The sequence below is a fragment of the Rhinoraja longicauda genome, chromosome 24 (genome assembly GCF_053455715.1).
Source record: "Rhinoraja longicauda isolate Sanriku21f chromosome 24, sRhiLon1.1, whole genome shotgun sequence".
Classification (NCBI taxonomy): Eukaryota; Metazoa; Chordata; class Chondrichthyes; order Rajiformes; family Arhynchobatidae; genus Rhinoraja; species Rhinoraja longicauda.
The window spans coordinates 29,472,515-29,489,418 of NC_135976.1; the positions used below are offsets into that span (position 1 = coordinate 29,472,515).

At 40.2% G+C, this 16,904-nt stretch overlaps 1 protein-coding gene across 4 annotated transcripts in view; it reads right to left on the reverse strand.

Annotated features, from left to right (window-relative positions):
* Window positions 1–9,552: 9,552 nt before the first annotated feature.
* Window positions 9,553–16,904, reverse strand: part of LOC144605538 (transmembrane and coiled-coil domains protein 2-like) — a 111,269-nt gene continuing 103,917 nt past the window's right edge. For all 4 annotated transcript variants that reach the window (XM_078420927.1, XM_078420926.1, XM_078420928.1 and 1 more), the window contains 2 exons: window positions 15,323–15,458; window positions 9,553–10,714 (listed from right to left, as the gene is read on the reverse strand). In XM_078420927.1, the coding sequence (XP_078277053.1) occupies window positions 10,403–10,714; window positions 15,323–15,458 (448 nt within the window). In that variant the 3' untranslated portion in view covers window positions 9,553–10,402. The remainder of the gene's footprint in view (window positions 10,715–15,322; window positions 15,459–16,904) is intronic.

A 16,904-nucleotide genomic window follows, 5' to 3' on the forward strand; every position in this document is an offset into this window, starting at 1 on the left:
TGGGTTTCCCCCGGATCGCCCGTTTCCTCCCACATTTCAAAGACGTACAGGTTTGTAGGTTAATTGGCTTTGGTGAAGGTTGTAAATTATCCCCAATGTGTAGTGTACAGGGATCGCTGCTCCATGCAGTACCTCCAAACCAAACTAAATAAGCACCATGAGCCTGCTTAAGCCAAGCAAAATATTGGATGGTTTGGAGCAATCCCAATCAACTGACCAGCTAAAGGTAGACACAAAATGCTGGAGTAACTCAGCGGGTCAGGCAGCATCCCAGGAGAGAAGGAATGGGTGACGTTTCGGGTCGAGACCCTTCTTCAGATTGAAGAAGGGACTCGACCCGAAACGTCACCCATTCCCTCTCCTGGGATGCTGCCTGACCCGCTGAGTTACTCCAGCATTTTGTGTCTACCTTCGATTTGAACCAGCATCTGCAGTTATTTTCCTACACAACTAACCAGCTGAAACACTTCCCCCCCCCCCCCCCACTGGCAGAGTCTGCCCATTCTCTACAAGCCTCGGGAGCTTGAAATGGATAGCAAACAAGTCAACTGGAGTTTAGATGGATGAGGGGGGACCTCATTGAAACTTACCAAAGAGTGAAAGGCCTGGATAGAGTGGATGTGGAGAGGATGTTTCCACCATTGGGGGAGTCTAGGACCAGAGGTCAGAGCCTCAGAATAAAAGAACATTCCTTCAGGAAGGAGATGAGGAGTTTCTTTGGTCAGATGGTGGTGAATCTGTGGACTTCATTGCCACAGAGGGCTGTGGAGGTTAAATCAGTAGATGTTTTTAAGGCAGATAGATGTGGACAAGATAAGAAGGCAGATAGATAGATTCTTCATTAGCATGGATGACAGGGGTTATGGGGAGAAGGCAGGAGAATAGAGACGAGAGGGATAGATCAGCCATGATTGAATGGCAGAGTAGACTTGATGGGCCGAATGGCCTAATTCTGTTCCTATCACATGAACCTTGGAAGGGCCGCTTGAGGGGGAACAATACGTTACCCTTTCACACGCTCTATTAAATGGATCTTAAACCTTCCCTTTGATCTGTTTATTTGATGCTGGAGTAATAACGCACATGGCTTCATGATAAATCTTATTTTTAAATACAGCTGTATAAGGACCTTGGGACAATGAACTAATGGTTAAGCAGAACCTACAAACCTGTACGTCTTTGGAGTGTGGGAGGAAACCAAAGATCTCGGTGAAAACCCACGCAGGTCACGGGGAGAACGTACAAACTCCGTACAGACAGCACCCGTAGTCGGGATCGAACCCGGATCTCCGGCGCTGCAAGGCAGCAACTCTACCTTTGCGCCACTGTGCCGAGTCGAAGGACGATAAAGTGTAAATGAAATCACCCACTCATTGAGTTTTTTTAAACTATCTCCAGATTTGAAACCCATGAACACATCCAGGAATTCCGAGGGCAAGTCCCAAATTACACAATTAGGAGTCAGGATTGATGGAAGTTGAAGAGAACTAGTGCAAGCTGAATAGTTTGTAATATCCCGGGGACAAAAAAAAATCTGAATAAAACACAATCATATATATATACAGCGCGGAAACAGGCCTTTTCGGCCCACCAAGTCCGTGCCGCCCAGCGATCCCCGTACATTAACACTATCCTACACCCACTAGGGACAATATTTTACATTTACCCAGCCAATTAACCTACAAACCTGTACGTCTTTGGAGTGTGGGAGGAAACGCAAGATCTCGGAGAAAACCCACGCAGGTCACGGGGAGAACGTACAAACTCCTTACAGTGCAGCACCCGTAGTCAGGATCGAACCTGAGTCTCCGGCGCTGCATTCGCTGTAAAGCAGCAACTCTACCGCTGCGCCACCGTGCCGCCCTATCCACAATGTGCTGGAAGAACTCGGTAGGCAAAGCACCATCCACAGAAGCAAACGGGTAGATGGCATTTTGGGTCAGGATCCTTCTGAATAAATTATTGAAAAATTGATTCTTTTCCAAAATAATTTTATTTACGGTTATTTCGATTGTACGGAGAAGTGTACAGTTACTTAGAACATTTATTCTTCTTCCAGAAAGTAAAATGAATTTATAGGAATTTTTCAACACACATTGCGTATAATTGAAAACTTTAGTACCTATAACTTCTTGCTACACACATTTGAATAACGAGGAACATGGGTAAAATTTTCCCCAAGGACTTAGTAACCAAAAGGTACCAATTAATTATTTATCCTCTCTTGTTACCATTGTATATATCATTATTTGTTCAGTAATGTCTCTCCATTGGAGACAACAAAATAAACAAAAGGAAAAAGTAATTCTTTAATCACCTGAATATCTCAAGGGTTATAGACATCAAATTCCTTAACATTGGTATATGTTTCAGGCAGTGACGAAAATGACCAACTATAATTGGACATCTACAGGGTCGAAGCAACCAGCATGGAAATTGATAGTTTTAGGTTTAAACAATTCACAATCTCCCAATAAATCCATACTTTAATAATGTCCATTAAAAAATGACTTGAGATTGTAATTTATTTTTCCTCTCTGGCCACCAACAGAAGAGTCTTCTAGTAATGGATCTAGGACCAGTTCTCTGACCTCTGTCTGTCCAGCCCTTCCTGTGACAACTGAATATTCTCAGGCAATTCAATCACACAGAAAATCACAAGCACACTGCCACCCACATTTGTCCAGTCAGCATTCGTGGCGAGATAGGATTGGGAACTGAACTTCAATTAGCCTTGGTCCTACACCGTATCCCAACTGCAGCCTCAGGTTATGCTCACAACATGACATTAAATATGTACAGCGTATCCGCACTACATTGGAAGTGGAGGTGAAAAAAGCTCTGAAATGCTGAGGTACAGGGATGGTAAAATTCTGATAAACTTTCTTACAACAATGCATACCTTGAGACCATCTGTGGTAAACAAGTCGATAGACACACATCTGAAGTAAACAAGTAACAGGTTTGAATAATTGATGGTTTATTTTAGGACTGGTACCAGGAACAAATCCATGCACAAAGTGATCTGCATTTAGAATGGATTTCTGGGAGGCCTAAAGGTTTGTAATGCATCTTGTGAGGAGGGTAGAGAGCACAAAATTCTTCCAGAAAGACTTCACAACAGAGCCCAGTTTCTCCCAAACCAAAGCTGAAACACATTTCCCCGTATACCAAAAAATGATATTTTCAACTGTTGGGTTTCTCAGAACAAAAAATCCGCAGCAGTTGCTTTGCAGTAATAAATATTGTAAATAAAAGAATTTTTTTTAAATAAGTATTAAATCTTTAAATAACAACATTGGAACTAATCCAATCGGTGAATAATATCAACTGTTACACTGCCCAGGAATGCTACAAAAAACAGCCTTTACAAACTTGTTCCCCAGGAGCTGTGAAGGGGCAACTAGCCTGTAATGGCGTGAAGAGTCCGCAACTCATGTTAAAGGTTTGTCAGAGAGAAGGGCAATTAAATAATTCAAATCAGTGATATAAATAAATATACTACAATTTAACTTCAGGCTATCTAATTAAACAACTAATAAAATAAACTTTGGACCTTGCAGCACACAGGAAGTGTTGTGGTTGATTACATTCACTTCAACATCTGGAGGAATTATAACTTCCATCGATCTAGCATTTATAACTCACAACCTTCAGGGTTCTGTATTTCCTCGTGGAGCACAATGGACCTTGCTTCTAATCAATAAACCTGTCTTGAAGAAATACAGTGCAAGTTTCACACATGTGCTCTGTTGAAGGCGAGAACCGCAAGTACAGGCAAATGTTTACATAGCATTGAAGCTATACTGACTTGCATTAGAATCATACTGCACATTTGAAGAGATTGTGAAGTTTTTTTTTGTGAATGTCCACTAGTTTTAACACCTTTTTAATTTTTGAACCATTAGAATCCAAAATTAGGAAAGTATTTCTAGTTCTGGTGTAGAGCATAGAAATTAAAGATGAACTACAGCTGTAAATCTGCTCATTAAAATCTGCTCCATTAGCCGCAGTATCCTCTTTCACGCAACAGAAGTGAAGATAACTGTCTTGTAATTCCATACAAAGGAAAATTTTAATACATGCATTGACTTTGAATGGAAATTAATTTTCTGGCCTGCGGAGGTTTAAATTCACCCTTTATGATCCTCTTTCCTAACATATTTTAAATAATAAGGAGATATAATGTTGGTCCAACCAAAAATTTATCAAGCACAACTTAGACATCTGAGACATATGTTAATGTAAGCAGGGGTGGAAAAATCACCAAAAGGTGCAAAGGTCATTGAAATAAAACAAACCACACCTTCCCAGTATCATTTCAAAACGACAAAAGTGGGTTGGACCTCAAGTAAAAAGCACTCCTGATTCTCAACACACCTTCCCATTTACCCCACGTTTGAGAGCTTTCAAATCAGCAGCAGATCATCATAAAGGCAGGGAACCAGTTCACAAGGCATGAAAAGCAAGTTTGAAGCATATATACAAACGATTAACGAAGATGTAAAAACAAAACATACCATATGCAGGGAGCCATCCTTTTTATTTCAATTGAAAGACCATCTTTCAAACACTCGTAAATTACTTCAACTCGTTAGTTACCAGAGACCTTTTCTAATGAAATAAACTAGGCATGAGTTTGCATTCCATAACTTACCCTCTCTCTATATTAAGATTAAAATGTTAATAACACAAGTTAGAGTCAGTGGTAGACATGCTATTCTTTCTCTGTTAGCAACACTGTTTAATGTAAATGACATGACATTCAGAGAACAAATGGCAGAAAAGACCCCTTAAAATGGAGGTCTACAGATTCGCTACCAGATTAAGACAGCCCGCTTCAGTAAAATGGAGATGCAACGGGTCCTGTGCATTCAATCTTTCACCCATGTTTTGTTTCATAGTATAGTCCAGTGCAACAACAGTAAGACAGTACAGCAGAGGTTATTCTCCCCAAATGGGATTACCTACCTCTTTTATTTATCTGCCAAAGTAAGAGACCACCTTTTTGGCAGCCTAATTACAAAGGTCCATTCTGCCTAAGTAAAGTGCTTGATGGTGCAAGAGCTGCAAGATCCCCAGGGAGAGGTCCATTTAGGAAGTGGCAGTAAATCTTCAACGTACAATACTCTTAACATTGAAAAGGAGAATAATCAATTAATTGCCTAGCTGCTTGCACTTGAGAGGAATGAATTACATTATCATAAAGTACTTTTTAGAATCACATGTGTGGGAATTATTTATAAACTCACTGTAGTGATAGCAGAAATCTTCCCCCAATATGGGATCATTTCTACAGTTAAAACTTTGGTTTTTAAACTTCGTGTCCAACAGACTAATATTACATGACTATCAATATGTGAAAACGGTTAAGTCAAAATTGCAAATAGAAAAGTTGCAAAATAAAGTCCACCCAAAAGGTTTTGGATTTGCAGTTATAGGATGATGTATTTTTTTCCTGCACAGTATAGTTTTCTCTATAGCTCTCATCCAGTTTCATGCCTATAATCAGAGCATACTATTTGCAGTGAACATTTTTTGTACATTTGCTTTTGAAGTACTAACACCATTTGCTGTTTTTGTGCAAAATATTCAAATATACACACAGAACAAATCTCAGGTACATTTTGGTGGTTTGATGCTGGACTTCACAACAACCCATCTCATTTTCTGAAGCAATAAACAAAGTACTGGGGGAACTCAGTGAGTCAGGCAGCATCTGTGGAGAGGGATGAATATACGACATTTTGGATTGAGACCCTTCTTCAGACATGTCTGTCATTTTCCTTTCACAAATGTTGTCCAATTTGTTGTCTGACAAGTTGTGGTTTTTTTTGCTCAAGATTCCAGTCTTTGCAGTCTTGCGCCTTCATTTTCTGAAGCTTTACCATGGATCGTGGTTTGCTGAGAAATCCAAAACCATACCCCAAAAGTAACTTAAACAGAGACAGAGAAAAACGCAAGTGCATGACAGATCAATCAGTAGCTGGGGGGAATAGGGAGGATAGGATTTGGGATATAGATTTTTTAAAAATCGATTTTCCATTTAGCATAAAGTACACTCTTCAAAGAAAAAAAGCACAATTAGAAAAAAATGGGAGGGGTCTGCACAAACATACAAATTTAGAGGCTTATCATGAATGAAATGATAGAACACAAAATCTATTATTATTCCAAACATGATTCCTCGCAGGCTTTGCTTGTCACTGTTCTCAAGCTTCAAACATGCCTGCCTGCGCATCATTTTTGCAATCTGAAGGTTTCACGGCCTGGAAGTTAGCTGGTCTGCTCGCTTCAGAAACGTCCGACGGACTGGTGTTGAATTCTCACTAAATTCTCTGTGTCTGCTTCAGATTGTCATCACGCACACAATCCCACTTATACTAGACAAAAAGTGCAGTGGTTCAGTGTAATCATGAGGAATGTAATTTGATGGGCGACTGACTTGAGTTTTTGGCACCAGAAGTGGAGGGAGAAATTTGCCACACAGTTTCAAACTAACAAAATCAAATGCCAAATCTTAAACCATGGACTATTAGGACTGATAATCATTAGCGTTATTGAATTAATGGGATAGTGATCAACTTTTTAAAAAAAGTAGCCTACTTTTACTTTGAACATTATTCTGAATTATTTGACTAATCAACATCTCATGCTGTTACTCTGAGTGTTAAAATGATGAAAAATGGATCATGCCATGCAAACATAATTCAATCCCTTATTTTAAAATGGTTCTTAAATTTCTAATATAAATCCAATGTTCATTATTAATGGAAACAACTGGGTAAACTTGTCACATTACTTATGCGAGTACTTATGTACTTATGTAAGTTTTGCAGCAAAATTGGCAGGAAGGTAATAGTGCAGTCAGGCAAATTTACAAAATCAGCTCTCTTTCTAAATGTATATTTGGAATTAAAACTGGAAATCTGTGTCAAACAAATTAGAAATGTAATGCTCCGATATCATCTCAATGTTCTTTCTTTAATCTGTTTTTGTTACACTGGAGATTCGTAGTTGACCTTCACACGTACACTGCTTTTCCTTATGCTGTTCTTTTACAGGAAAACACGTCCCTTCCTAAATGGTGAGAACTTTAATCGTGTTAACAGCATATTACCTTGTATTATCGCCCTTCCTGTTACACAAACTGCAGTGTATTACTGATGGAATGGTTAGACCCTGCTGACACTACATTCTCACACATTATTCCAGCACCAAATATGCTGTGATTGGGTTTGCTTATAATACGAAGAGATTAAATTAGTTCATTTCCAACTTTAAAAAAATAAAGGGCTCTCCCTTCCTCCATTTTCTCTCCTTCCGCTCTCAACATCGACCCCTTGCATTGGCAGTGTCTCTCTCTACTCTCTCTCTCTCTCTCTGTCTCTCTCTCTGTGCCTCATTCCAGCCATCATTTTGATGCATCAGCCCCAAAGCCTTGGCAGGAATTCTATTCAAACATGGATGAGGTAATGGTTTAGCTCCGTGGAGACCTATGCGACCTCGAACTGCAAACGCACACATAAATAGCTAAATATGGGTCAGTGGACAGAACGAAGACTGATTTTCCCTTCCCCCATTGAAGTCAGTTTGAGTCATCCGATCGCCCCTGCTGATGCATTGTAAACCAGGAAATAAACCTGGGAATCTCTGGTTGGAGGTTTTTTTTAAACCAGAAGTCACATTGTGTAATATGTTTACATACTTAGCCATCACAATAGCAATGATCATAGCCGAGGAAGATATAGTCCCCATCCCATTTCTAACTTGATTTGCACAGGTGCTCCAGTAACCCCCAATCCCTACTTAATTTTACCAAATTAATATTCAACCCAACAATGCTTTTCGTCTAAGATTTGCATTGGCACAGCACTCACCATTCGAATGAACTAATAGTAGAAATTACTTGGAAAGAGAAGAAAACTCAGCAGGCAACTGGCAAACGGACCCACAAGCTGTAGTTTCCTATTGGGCAAATAATTAGCTTTGCTAATGTTGGCTGATATTAGCTGGGATGCTAGGAGCACCTCCCTACCTTTCCCTTAAAATTGGTCATGCTCAGCAGGGAGAGCTGACGGGCCCCATCCAAAAGTGGGACATTAGCTCAATACTGTGCACCAACTAAAGTGGCAGTACTACCATCCGAGTTACAACCAGCATTATCAAACACCAAAAGAAGTGCCAGTTCTGATTAAAGGATAAAAGCATATGTCGAGGTGCTGGAGTAAAGGCATTTTTTTTTTTTCAGGAATACTTTTTTTAAATATATATATAAATGCCAATTATGTGAAAGACATTATCACTGTTGCTTTCCCTTCACTCCATCTGAACAATGTCCCCAGTACAATCAGTATTTGCTTCAACAGTCTACTCTTTGGAATTACATCACTAGTCAAATATTACAGGGTCAATAACACCAAGATGGCTAATTCAAGGTGTGAAATGGGACAGCAAAAAATCATTAAAAAAATGGGACTTCAACGTATCTGTCGATTAAATTGGCCGAATGTATGGTTGGGATTGTGATGTGGAATCTGTTGAGTTTTTTTTTAAAACGGGAAATAGCCATGGTTGATCATGGTTGAACATGATTGATCTGCGGTCTACTTTATGGCTTGCTTGTAACTAGTTTGTTTTGCAGCCACAATCCCTCCCCTGGAGTCCTGTGCAGTGTTCCTCATTTCATGCGTACTGATATAAAATGACCAATTCATTGAGGCATTCGTTCTCCTTTACTTCACAATGGTCTGATACTGAAAGTGGAGGATGAAAGATGACAAAACAAAAAAGGGAAACATAACTGATAAACTCTTGATCAACTCGGATTCTTTAGCTGCTGCCTTGGAGAGGAAACACCCACTTGTTCTTTCATCAAATACTGCTCAAAAATAAAATATTTTAAAAAAAAGATAACAAAAGAAAATCACTGTATTCTGATGAAGTTAAAGTTTTCAAGCATCACTTATTCACACAAACCTAACATACTCTGCAACAATTTGTCACTGTAGCAGCTCAGGAAAAATAAATCTACTTTGTACACTTTTAACATCAGTCGCAACAAAATCCTTTCTTGCTCTTAGTTACTGGATTCAGGGTGGCCAGAGAGGGAAAGGCCCCTGCCTAGTTAACAGGTCAAAAGGTAGTGGGGAGAACAAAGTGCAATAAACTATCATACTTAAATTCATTTTTTAAAAATGTAAATAATTTAATTTGTAACATTTATCATGATGGTCTTAATGCCATACCATTTCTTCAGTGGCTGGCCAGTGAGCGCCTGAAAATTTCCCCACCTCCTTATCACTGGCAGCAATAAATGAGTAAATTGAGAAGAAATGCAAGATTGGAAAAGTTAAAAAGAAAAAAATAAATGGTCCAATGCTGCAACAATGTGTCACCAAGAACATATAAAAATTCTCCTCCCATATTTTTACTCTCAAATGAGTTTTTAAACAGGTTATAAATGTAACTATTTTCTACTGAGATGGCAGGCCCTTAGATGTCCTGCCCGCACCCTACCCCATCCCACCCCACCCTCAACATTCAGTAAGATATTGATAACGCACTCTCTTGCCATTTCATTTCTGCAGCAGCTGGCCAGTGTATCATTGAAAGATTCCCCACCTCCTGATCACTGGCAGCATTAAATTAATAAATTGAGAAGAAATGCAAGACTGGAAAAGTTAAAACAAAATGGTTCAATGCTGCAGCAATGTGTCACACCAAGAGCATATTAGAAATGTTCCTCCGATATCCTTACTATTTCTTCATTGCAAACATTCCCACATGAAATGAAATTTCCTTCACACTTTCGCCGAAGCTGTCCAACAAAATTATCTCTGACACTCTTTCACCGAGTGCCTTAGAAATGAACTTGTACTTGTTTCTCGGAGTGTTTTACATAAACAGGAATGTGCAATGTGATTAAGTTTAAGGGATTTTGCAAACCTTTTTGCTGTACAATCGAATGTATATTAGTTATAATAAATATATAAGCACTCACGCAAACAATACATTTTCTCTCCCTACTCCTCCCTCAAAAAATTAAATATTTGTTATAACTTAACAAGGAAACAACAAAAAAAAATACTGAAATGGTATAGTACAGTAAGAGCAGTGGCTTCCTCAAATTGCACTCGATCGTTCGCTCAGTGTGCGTGCAATTTCTCAGAGCCTTTTTGATTAAAACCTTTCCAAAAGAGAAGTAGTTTGATCGGCTCTGTCAGGACTCTGCCTCCTGACCAGGCTCCATCTTGCACTGTTGCCTGTGTCCGTTAACTGATGATATTGTCAACAAGTAATGGTGAAGGCAGGGGAAGAGGAAGAGAAAAATAACAAGTTCCTGAAATCCTGTCTTAAAAAAAAAATCACCCCGATCTGCCGTCTACCCAACACGTCTAGATCAACTGGGCAACCAGATCTGTTCTGAGAAGTATACAATATTTTCCCATTGCTTCCACAGAGAAACAAGGAACAGCACCAGTAGCAGTGTGCTTAGCACCCGGAAACGTGTCTTCATTAGAGGAGTGATAAAGTTAGCAATGGTGGAGACGAAAACCAGAATGACAGCCATGAGTGCCAAGATGACGTTGATGAATTTGCCCAGGAGTGCCCTTGCATTAGCATTCTCCACTCCTTCCAGCTGCACCACTTGCTGTTGCTGCTGCTGAAGTTCCAACTTGGTAATCCGGGTAAGACACGACTCCAGAGCCTCCTGTTACACACAAACAGGAGAAAACACAGTGAAGAGAGCTCTCAAAACAGCACAAAGGTACATACGTAAATTCTGTTCAGACATTGAACTGACCATCCCATTAAAGGTTGGTTGCTGTGAAAAATACCTTGGTCATAGTGTCAAACTGCATGAAAACAGGCCCATCGGCCCAACTTGCCACCAACATGTCCCATCTACACTAGTCCCACCTGTTTGCATTTAGCAAATATCTCTAAACCTATCCTATCCATGTACCTGTCTAAATGTTTCTTAAATGTTGCAATAGAACCTACCTTAACGACCTCCTCCGGCAGCTCGTTCCATATACCCACCACCCTTTGTGTAGAAAATTACCCCTCAGGTTCCTATTAAAGCTGTCCACCCCTCACCTTAAACTCCTTGGTGTACATGTGCTGAGGGTGCACTGTACCACGTTTTCCTCTTTTGGAAACATTGCCAAGTCTTCTGTTGCCATTATTAACACACTTTATCTTAACAAGCTGGCAACCCTCAGGAAAAACAATTAAATTAGAAAATACACAATCATTTCTCACCAGCTTTCACAAAACGTACTTAAAAATTATTATGTTTATATTGGTTAAGTAATAGCTAACCAATATAAACATAATCATGCAATCATATTTGAAGAGATTTAAGAACGAATATAAAATCTAATTTTATCATGGTTATATAAGAACGCAGAAAATCCAATGGCATGCTCTCAGGAACAGTGAAAGAAGATAGGATGCAGGATACAAAGCATAAAAACGTTTTTTACAAACTGAGTATCCATGATTTTACTTCTTGGATAGATACAAAGCGCTGGAGTAACTCAGCCGGTCAAGCAGCATTTATGGAGAAAAAGGATGGGTAACGTTTCGGGTTGACATCCTTCTTCAGAGTTCACTTTATACAAATGTTTTACTTTAAGAAAATGGGACGTTCCTCAGATTCAGACCAATGCTTGGTTCCACTTTCCAATATCAAAATAAAATAATACGACATTGATATTTCATAAAGAACAATCTGTGAAGAAAATGTGATATACATTTCGCAGAATAAATCAACTGAAAATCCGGTGGAAAAGGAATCAAGGATGAAAAAGGGTATTTAAGGATGGATTTTAAAAGGAGGGAAAATTACTTTTGCAGCTGCATCTGGGGCTGTGGAAAATTCAAACTATCTTCAGACTTTTGAAAGGTTAAAGAGCGTTGAGCAACTGGAATTGGGGCTATAGTGCTGTGTGGTCAACTAACAAAGCAGAGTAGCCTAGAATGAGTCAAAAGTGGTTCAGACAGTTCAGGAATGCGTCTATTCAAACACTGTCGCACTTATCAGGAACATCCTTGTCTGAACAATACATTTTGTCGTGCAAGATTATCTTGGATACACCACATCAAAGACCGTTTTAGAGCAAAGATTGATAGGAACATCCTGAACCTCCCACCCACCCACACACATTCACACCACAGGCATTCTCCTGCTCCAATTTTTGACAAATCTTCATATACAATTGCCCAACGCAACATAACCTGATTCTTGCTCACTGCCCCCTGCCAATACCATGTTTCATGTAGATACACAACACTCAACACAAATGAAAAGCAATTCTACTTGTACTCTGGCCTCTTGGCCAAGAATGTATCCATGTGGGGATATACAGAGATGAAATTCCTCTTCCAACACAAAACAGCAGAATGCCTTCATGTTTTGTGAGAACAGTGGATCAAAAGTAGGTCCTCCAACCAGGTTGATTATATCTCGTGTCCCATTGCTTGTTTTGGTCACACACATCTCAACACCTCCAACTATCAAAAGTCACTCAAATACTCCGCAACCATAAGGAGCTCTGGGAAGTTTTTCCAAATTGTTACTCATTTTTATGCAAAGTCTTTCTTGATAGTTTAGTTTAGAGATGCAGCACTGAAACAGGCCCTTTGGCCCACCGAGTCCACGCTGACCAACGATCCCCTAAATGTCTTTTAAATGTTGTGATAGTAACTGGCTCAATTACCTTCAGTGGCAACTCATTCCGTATACTCACCACCCTTTGTGAAAAACGGTGCCCCTTAGGTAAATCTTCCCTCACCCCAACATAAACCTTTATCCTCAGGCTTTTCATTCCCCTACTCTGGGTAAAAGACTCTTTGCATTTCCCTATCTAATCCCCTCATGATCTTATACCCAAGAGCAGCACAGTGGCGCAAAGGTCGAGCTGCTGCCTCAGTGCCGAGTACCTGTCCTGGGTTTGATCCAGACCTTGGGTGCTCAGTAGGGAGTTTGCACGTTCTCCCTGTGAACACATGGGTTTTCTCCGTGAGCTCCTGTTTCCTCCCACATTCCCAAGACGGGCGGGTTTGTAGGTTAATTAGCTTCTATAAATTGCCCCTAGTGTGTAGGATAGAATTCGTATGGGCGATCGCTGGACAGCACGGACTCAGTGGGCCAAAGTGCCTGTTTCCACACCGAATCTCTAAACTAAGTCAAACCTCTTTAGGTACCCTGAGCTGAATTTCAATAGTTTGTGCCAATTCATTCCGTGTCCAAATACATAATGCATCGTGAGTGCCGACCTATTATTGATACTGCAGAGATTTACAATATTGGTGCAGAAAGGAACTGCAGATGCTGGTTTAAACCGGATAGACACAAAATGCTGGAGTAACTCAGCAGGACAGACAGCATCTCTGAAGAAAAGGAATAGATGACGTTTCGGGTCAATACCCTTCTTCAGACTGAATGGTCTCGACTCGAAACATCGCAATAGACAATAGTTGCTGGAGTAGGCCATTCGGCCCTTCGAGCCAGCACCACCATTCAATGTGATCATGGCTGATCATTCTCAATCAGTACCCCGTTCCTGCTTTCTCCCCATACCCCCTGACTCCGCTATCCTTAAGAGCTCTATCTAGCTCTCTTGAATGCATTCAGAGAATTGGCCTCCACTGCCTTCTGAGGCAGAGAATTCCACAGATTCACAACTCTCTGACTGAAAACGTTTTTCCTCATCTCCATTCTAATTGGCCTACCACTTATTCTTAAACTGTGGCCCCTTGTTCTGGACTCCCCCAACATTGGGAACATGTTTCCTGCCTCTAACGTGTCCAACCCCTCAATAATCTTATACATTTCGATAAGATCCCCTCTCATCCTTCTAAATTCCAGTGTATAAAAGCCTAGTCGCTCCAGTCTTTCAACATATGACAGTCCCGCCATTCCGGGAATTAACCTTGTAAACCTACGCTGCACGCCCTCAATAGCAAGAATATCCTTCCTCAAATTTGGAGACCAAAACTGCACACAGTACTCCAGGTGCAGTCTCACTAGGGCCCTGTACAACTGTAGAAGGACCTCTTTGGTCCTATACTCAACTCCTCTTGTTATGAAGGCCAACATTCCACTGGCTTTCTTCACTGCCTGCTGTACCTGCATGCTTCCTTTAAGCCTGCATGCTCACCTATTCCTTTTCTCCAGAGATGCTGTCTGATCCACAGTCTTACTCCAGCTTTTTGTGTTTATTTACAAGTTTGATTCCTGGATTAAGGCGGCGGTTCCACGATTGAGTAGAGAAGGCCTATTTCCTCTGGAATTTCCAAAGAATGTGGTATTACCAAAACATACATAATTCTGAAAGGGCTTTAAATGATAGAAATGGAAAAAGTGGTTTCCTTCACTGGAGGATAAAGCTGACAAATTTCTTCACTCAGTGTTTTGAATCTTGAAATTCTCCACAAAGGACAGTGAAGTTCAGTTGCTGAGTACATTTAACATGAAAATCAGCAGATTTCTTGAATCATTAAGGACAAAGGTATACAGGGATTAGTTGGAAAAGTAAGCTGATCCAGAAATTCAGCAGTCTTGTCAAATGGCAAAGCAAGGCTGAACACTGTGCAGCTTATTCTGGTCCTGTTTATTTTGCCTTTATGCAACTCTGGAAGAAAACAAAATGAATGAAGATTGCATTTTTTTTTTAAATTGGACCACATTAAAGAATCACATTTTAAATGCAACTCTTCCAAAACTACCAGTGAGCTTCACTGTTAGAATCCAATTAACCATGGATTCTGCGAGAGACAATGACACAGATTTTGAATGTAATTTACTCAGGAGAACCTCAAAATTACTTCAAATGACCGACATACATGGAGAGCGGGGAGCAAACAATGAGATCAGGAGTTACACACAAAGTGCTGAAATGACTCAGCGGGTCAGGTAGCAACTCCGGGGAAAAAGGATGGATGACATTTCGGGTTGGAACCCTTCTTCAGTCTGAAGAAAGGTTCCAACCCGAAATGTCACCCATCCTTTCTCTGCATGGATGCTGCCAGACCTGCTGAGTTACTCCAGCACTTTGTGTCTATCTGCGGTACAAACCAGCATCTGATGTTCCTTTTGTATAGATGAGATCGGGTGTTGTGTGTTCCCATTCCTGCCACGCAATAACCTGCTTTAAAAATGGTAGTTTGGGTCCAGCGTTATTTGGTGAATGACGTGAATGCTATTCCTGCTAGTAGGAGCCAGCATCCATTAGAAAAATAGATCAAATGTCCAAGAAGGGAAACCGTATCCAATAGTAACCAACCAAACAGCATTTCTGCGAGGATGTACCTGGATATCTCTGGCTCTCTCATCTGACTGGTAAGCCACTTTTTCTTCCATACTGGCAAGTTCCTGTTTCAAGTTAGACATTTCATTTTGATGAAGCTCAGTCAAATCATTCAGTTGCTCCTCCAAACGCTCATACCTGGACAAAAAGTTCAAGATTATTAAAGCAACCAAACTATTTTTGCATGTATAAACGACAATCCGTGTTCTTCGATTGACCGTGGTTGGAATTATAAGGTGTGCATGATGGAAAATGAGTGGAGATACATCTCGTTTTACGGGGGGGGATGAGGCGGGGGGTTACGTGGTTGAAAGGCAGCCTGTTATTCAAAAAGGAGTCATGAAAACATAGACGTGACAATGCTGTCAGCAGTAAATTTGAGCGTGTTATTCCGAAAATAGAAGCGTGCAAGTCAAGATTTGCTAATGAAGAAACAAGCACATTATTTCAAAAACACAAATCAAATACGCGTAAAACACGAGGTGTCTGTACGTGATGAATTGAGGTATTTAGTTCTTGTATTCATAAAACATAGACAGGGACAAATTACGAACTCAATTCACTCCTCAGCTATGCATGTCCATGACTGTACAGTACGAGATGCAGCCTTCTCATTACATGCCACTTACTGTTAACTCTGAGAACAAATAAGATCCACAGCGTCAAGGGGATAGAAATATGCTAGAAATCATTGGAACCAAGCTTAAACAAAGGCAAATCTGAGATCATCTAGAATAGTATAATAAAAGGTAATAAAATTTGGATAGAAAGGTTAAGGTCCAGTTCAGAAATGTCTGGACAAAAGTAAACGTTATGGCATGTTTTGTTCAGGATTGTTAACCTGAAGCATGTTAATATCTTGTATTTGTTTAGAATAACACTGCATTAGACCACATATTATTCTGCTATTGAAGTAGATCTTAGATCTTTTAAATTATTACATACAAGCACTAATAGAATAGAATGAACAGCAAATTACTTATTCAATTCAGAGGCAAGATTAATAACAAGCATGCAATGCCTGAGAGCATGGACTTGAAGAGATGATTTCATTTTAATTATTTAGTTGGTTAATCTAATTTTACTGTTAGATTTACCCAATCTTCTAGTCTGTATTTTAATTGTAAGCAAGTAACTTGCTCTGCATTCATTTAACAAATTCAAACAAAGGTTTCGTGGGAAATGGGCCAAACGCAGCAGGTGGGATTGGTGTAGATGGGGCATCTTGGTCAGCATTGACAAGTTGGGCCGATGGTTCCGTTTCCATGCTGTCTGACTTCATGACAAAATCGGAACTGGTCAAGGGGCAGCAGGGTGGCGCAGCAGTAGTTGCTGCCTTACAACGCCAGAGGTGCTAGGTGTGTGGAGTTTGTACGTAAAGATGCGGTGCAAAAAAGAGATGTGAAAGAAATAGGTTTCAATTCATGAACCAATACTGGGGAAAGAGGAAGCTGAATGAATAAAAAGGGTTTATTTGGATCAGCTTAGGATTGGTGTCCAAAAATGTAACCTGGGTTTCAAATAAGAGTTTCTATTCAACCATTGGGGGGGGGGGGGGGGGGGGGGGGAGCGTTGCAGAGAAGT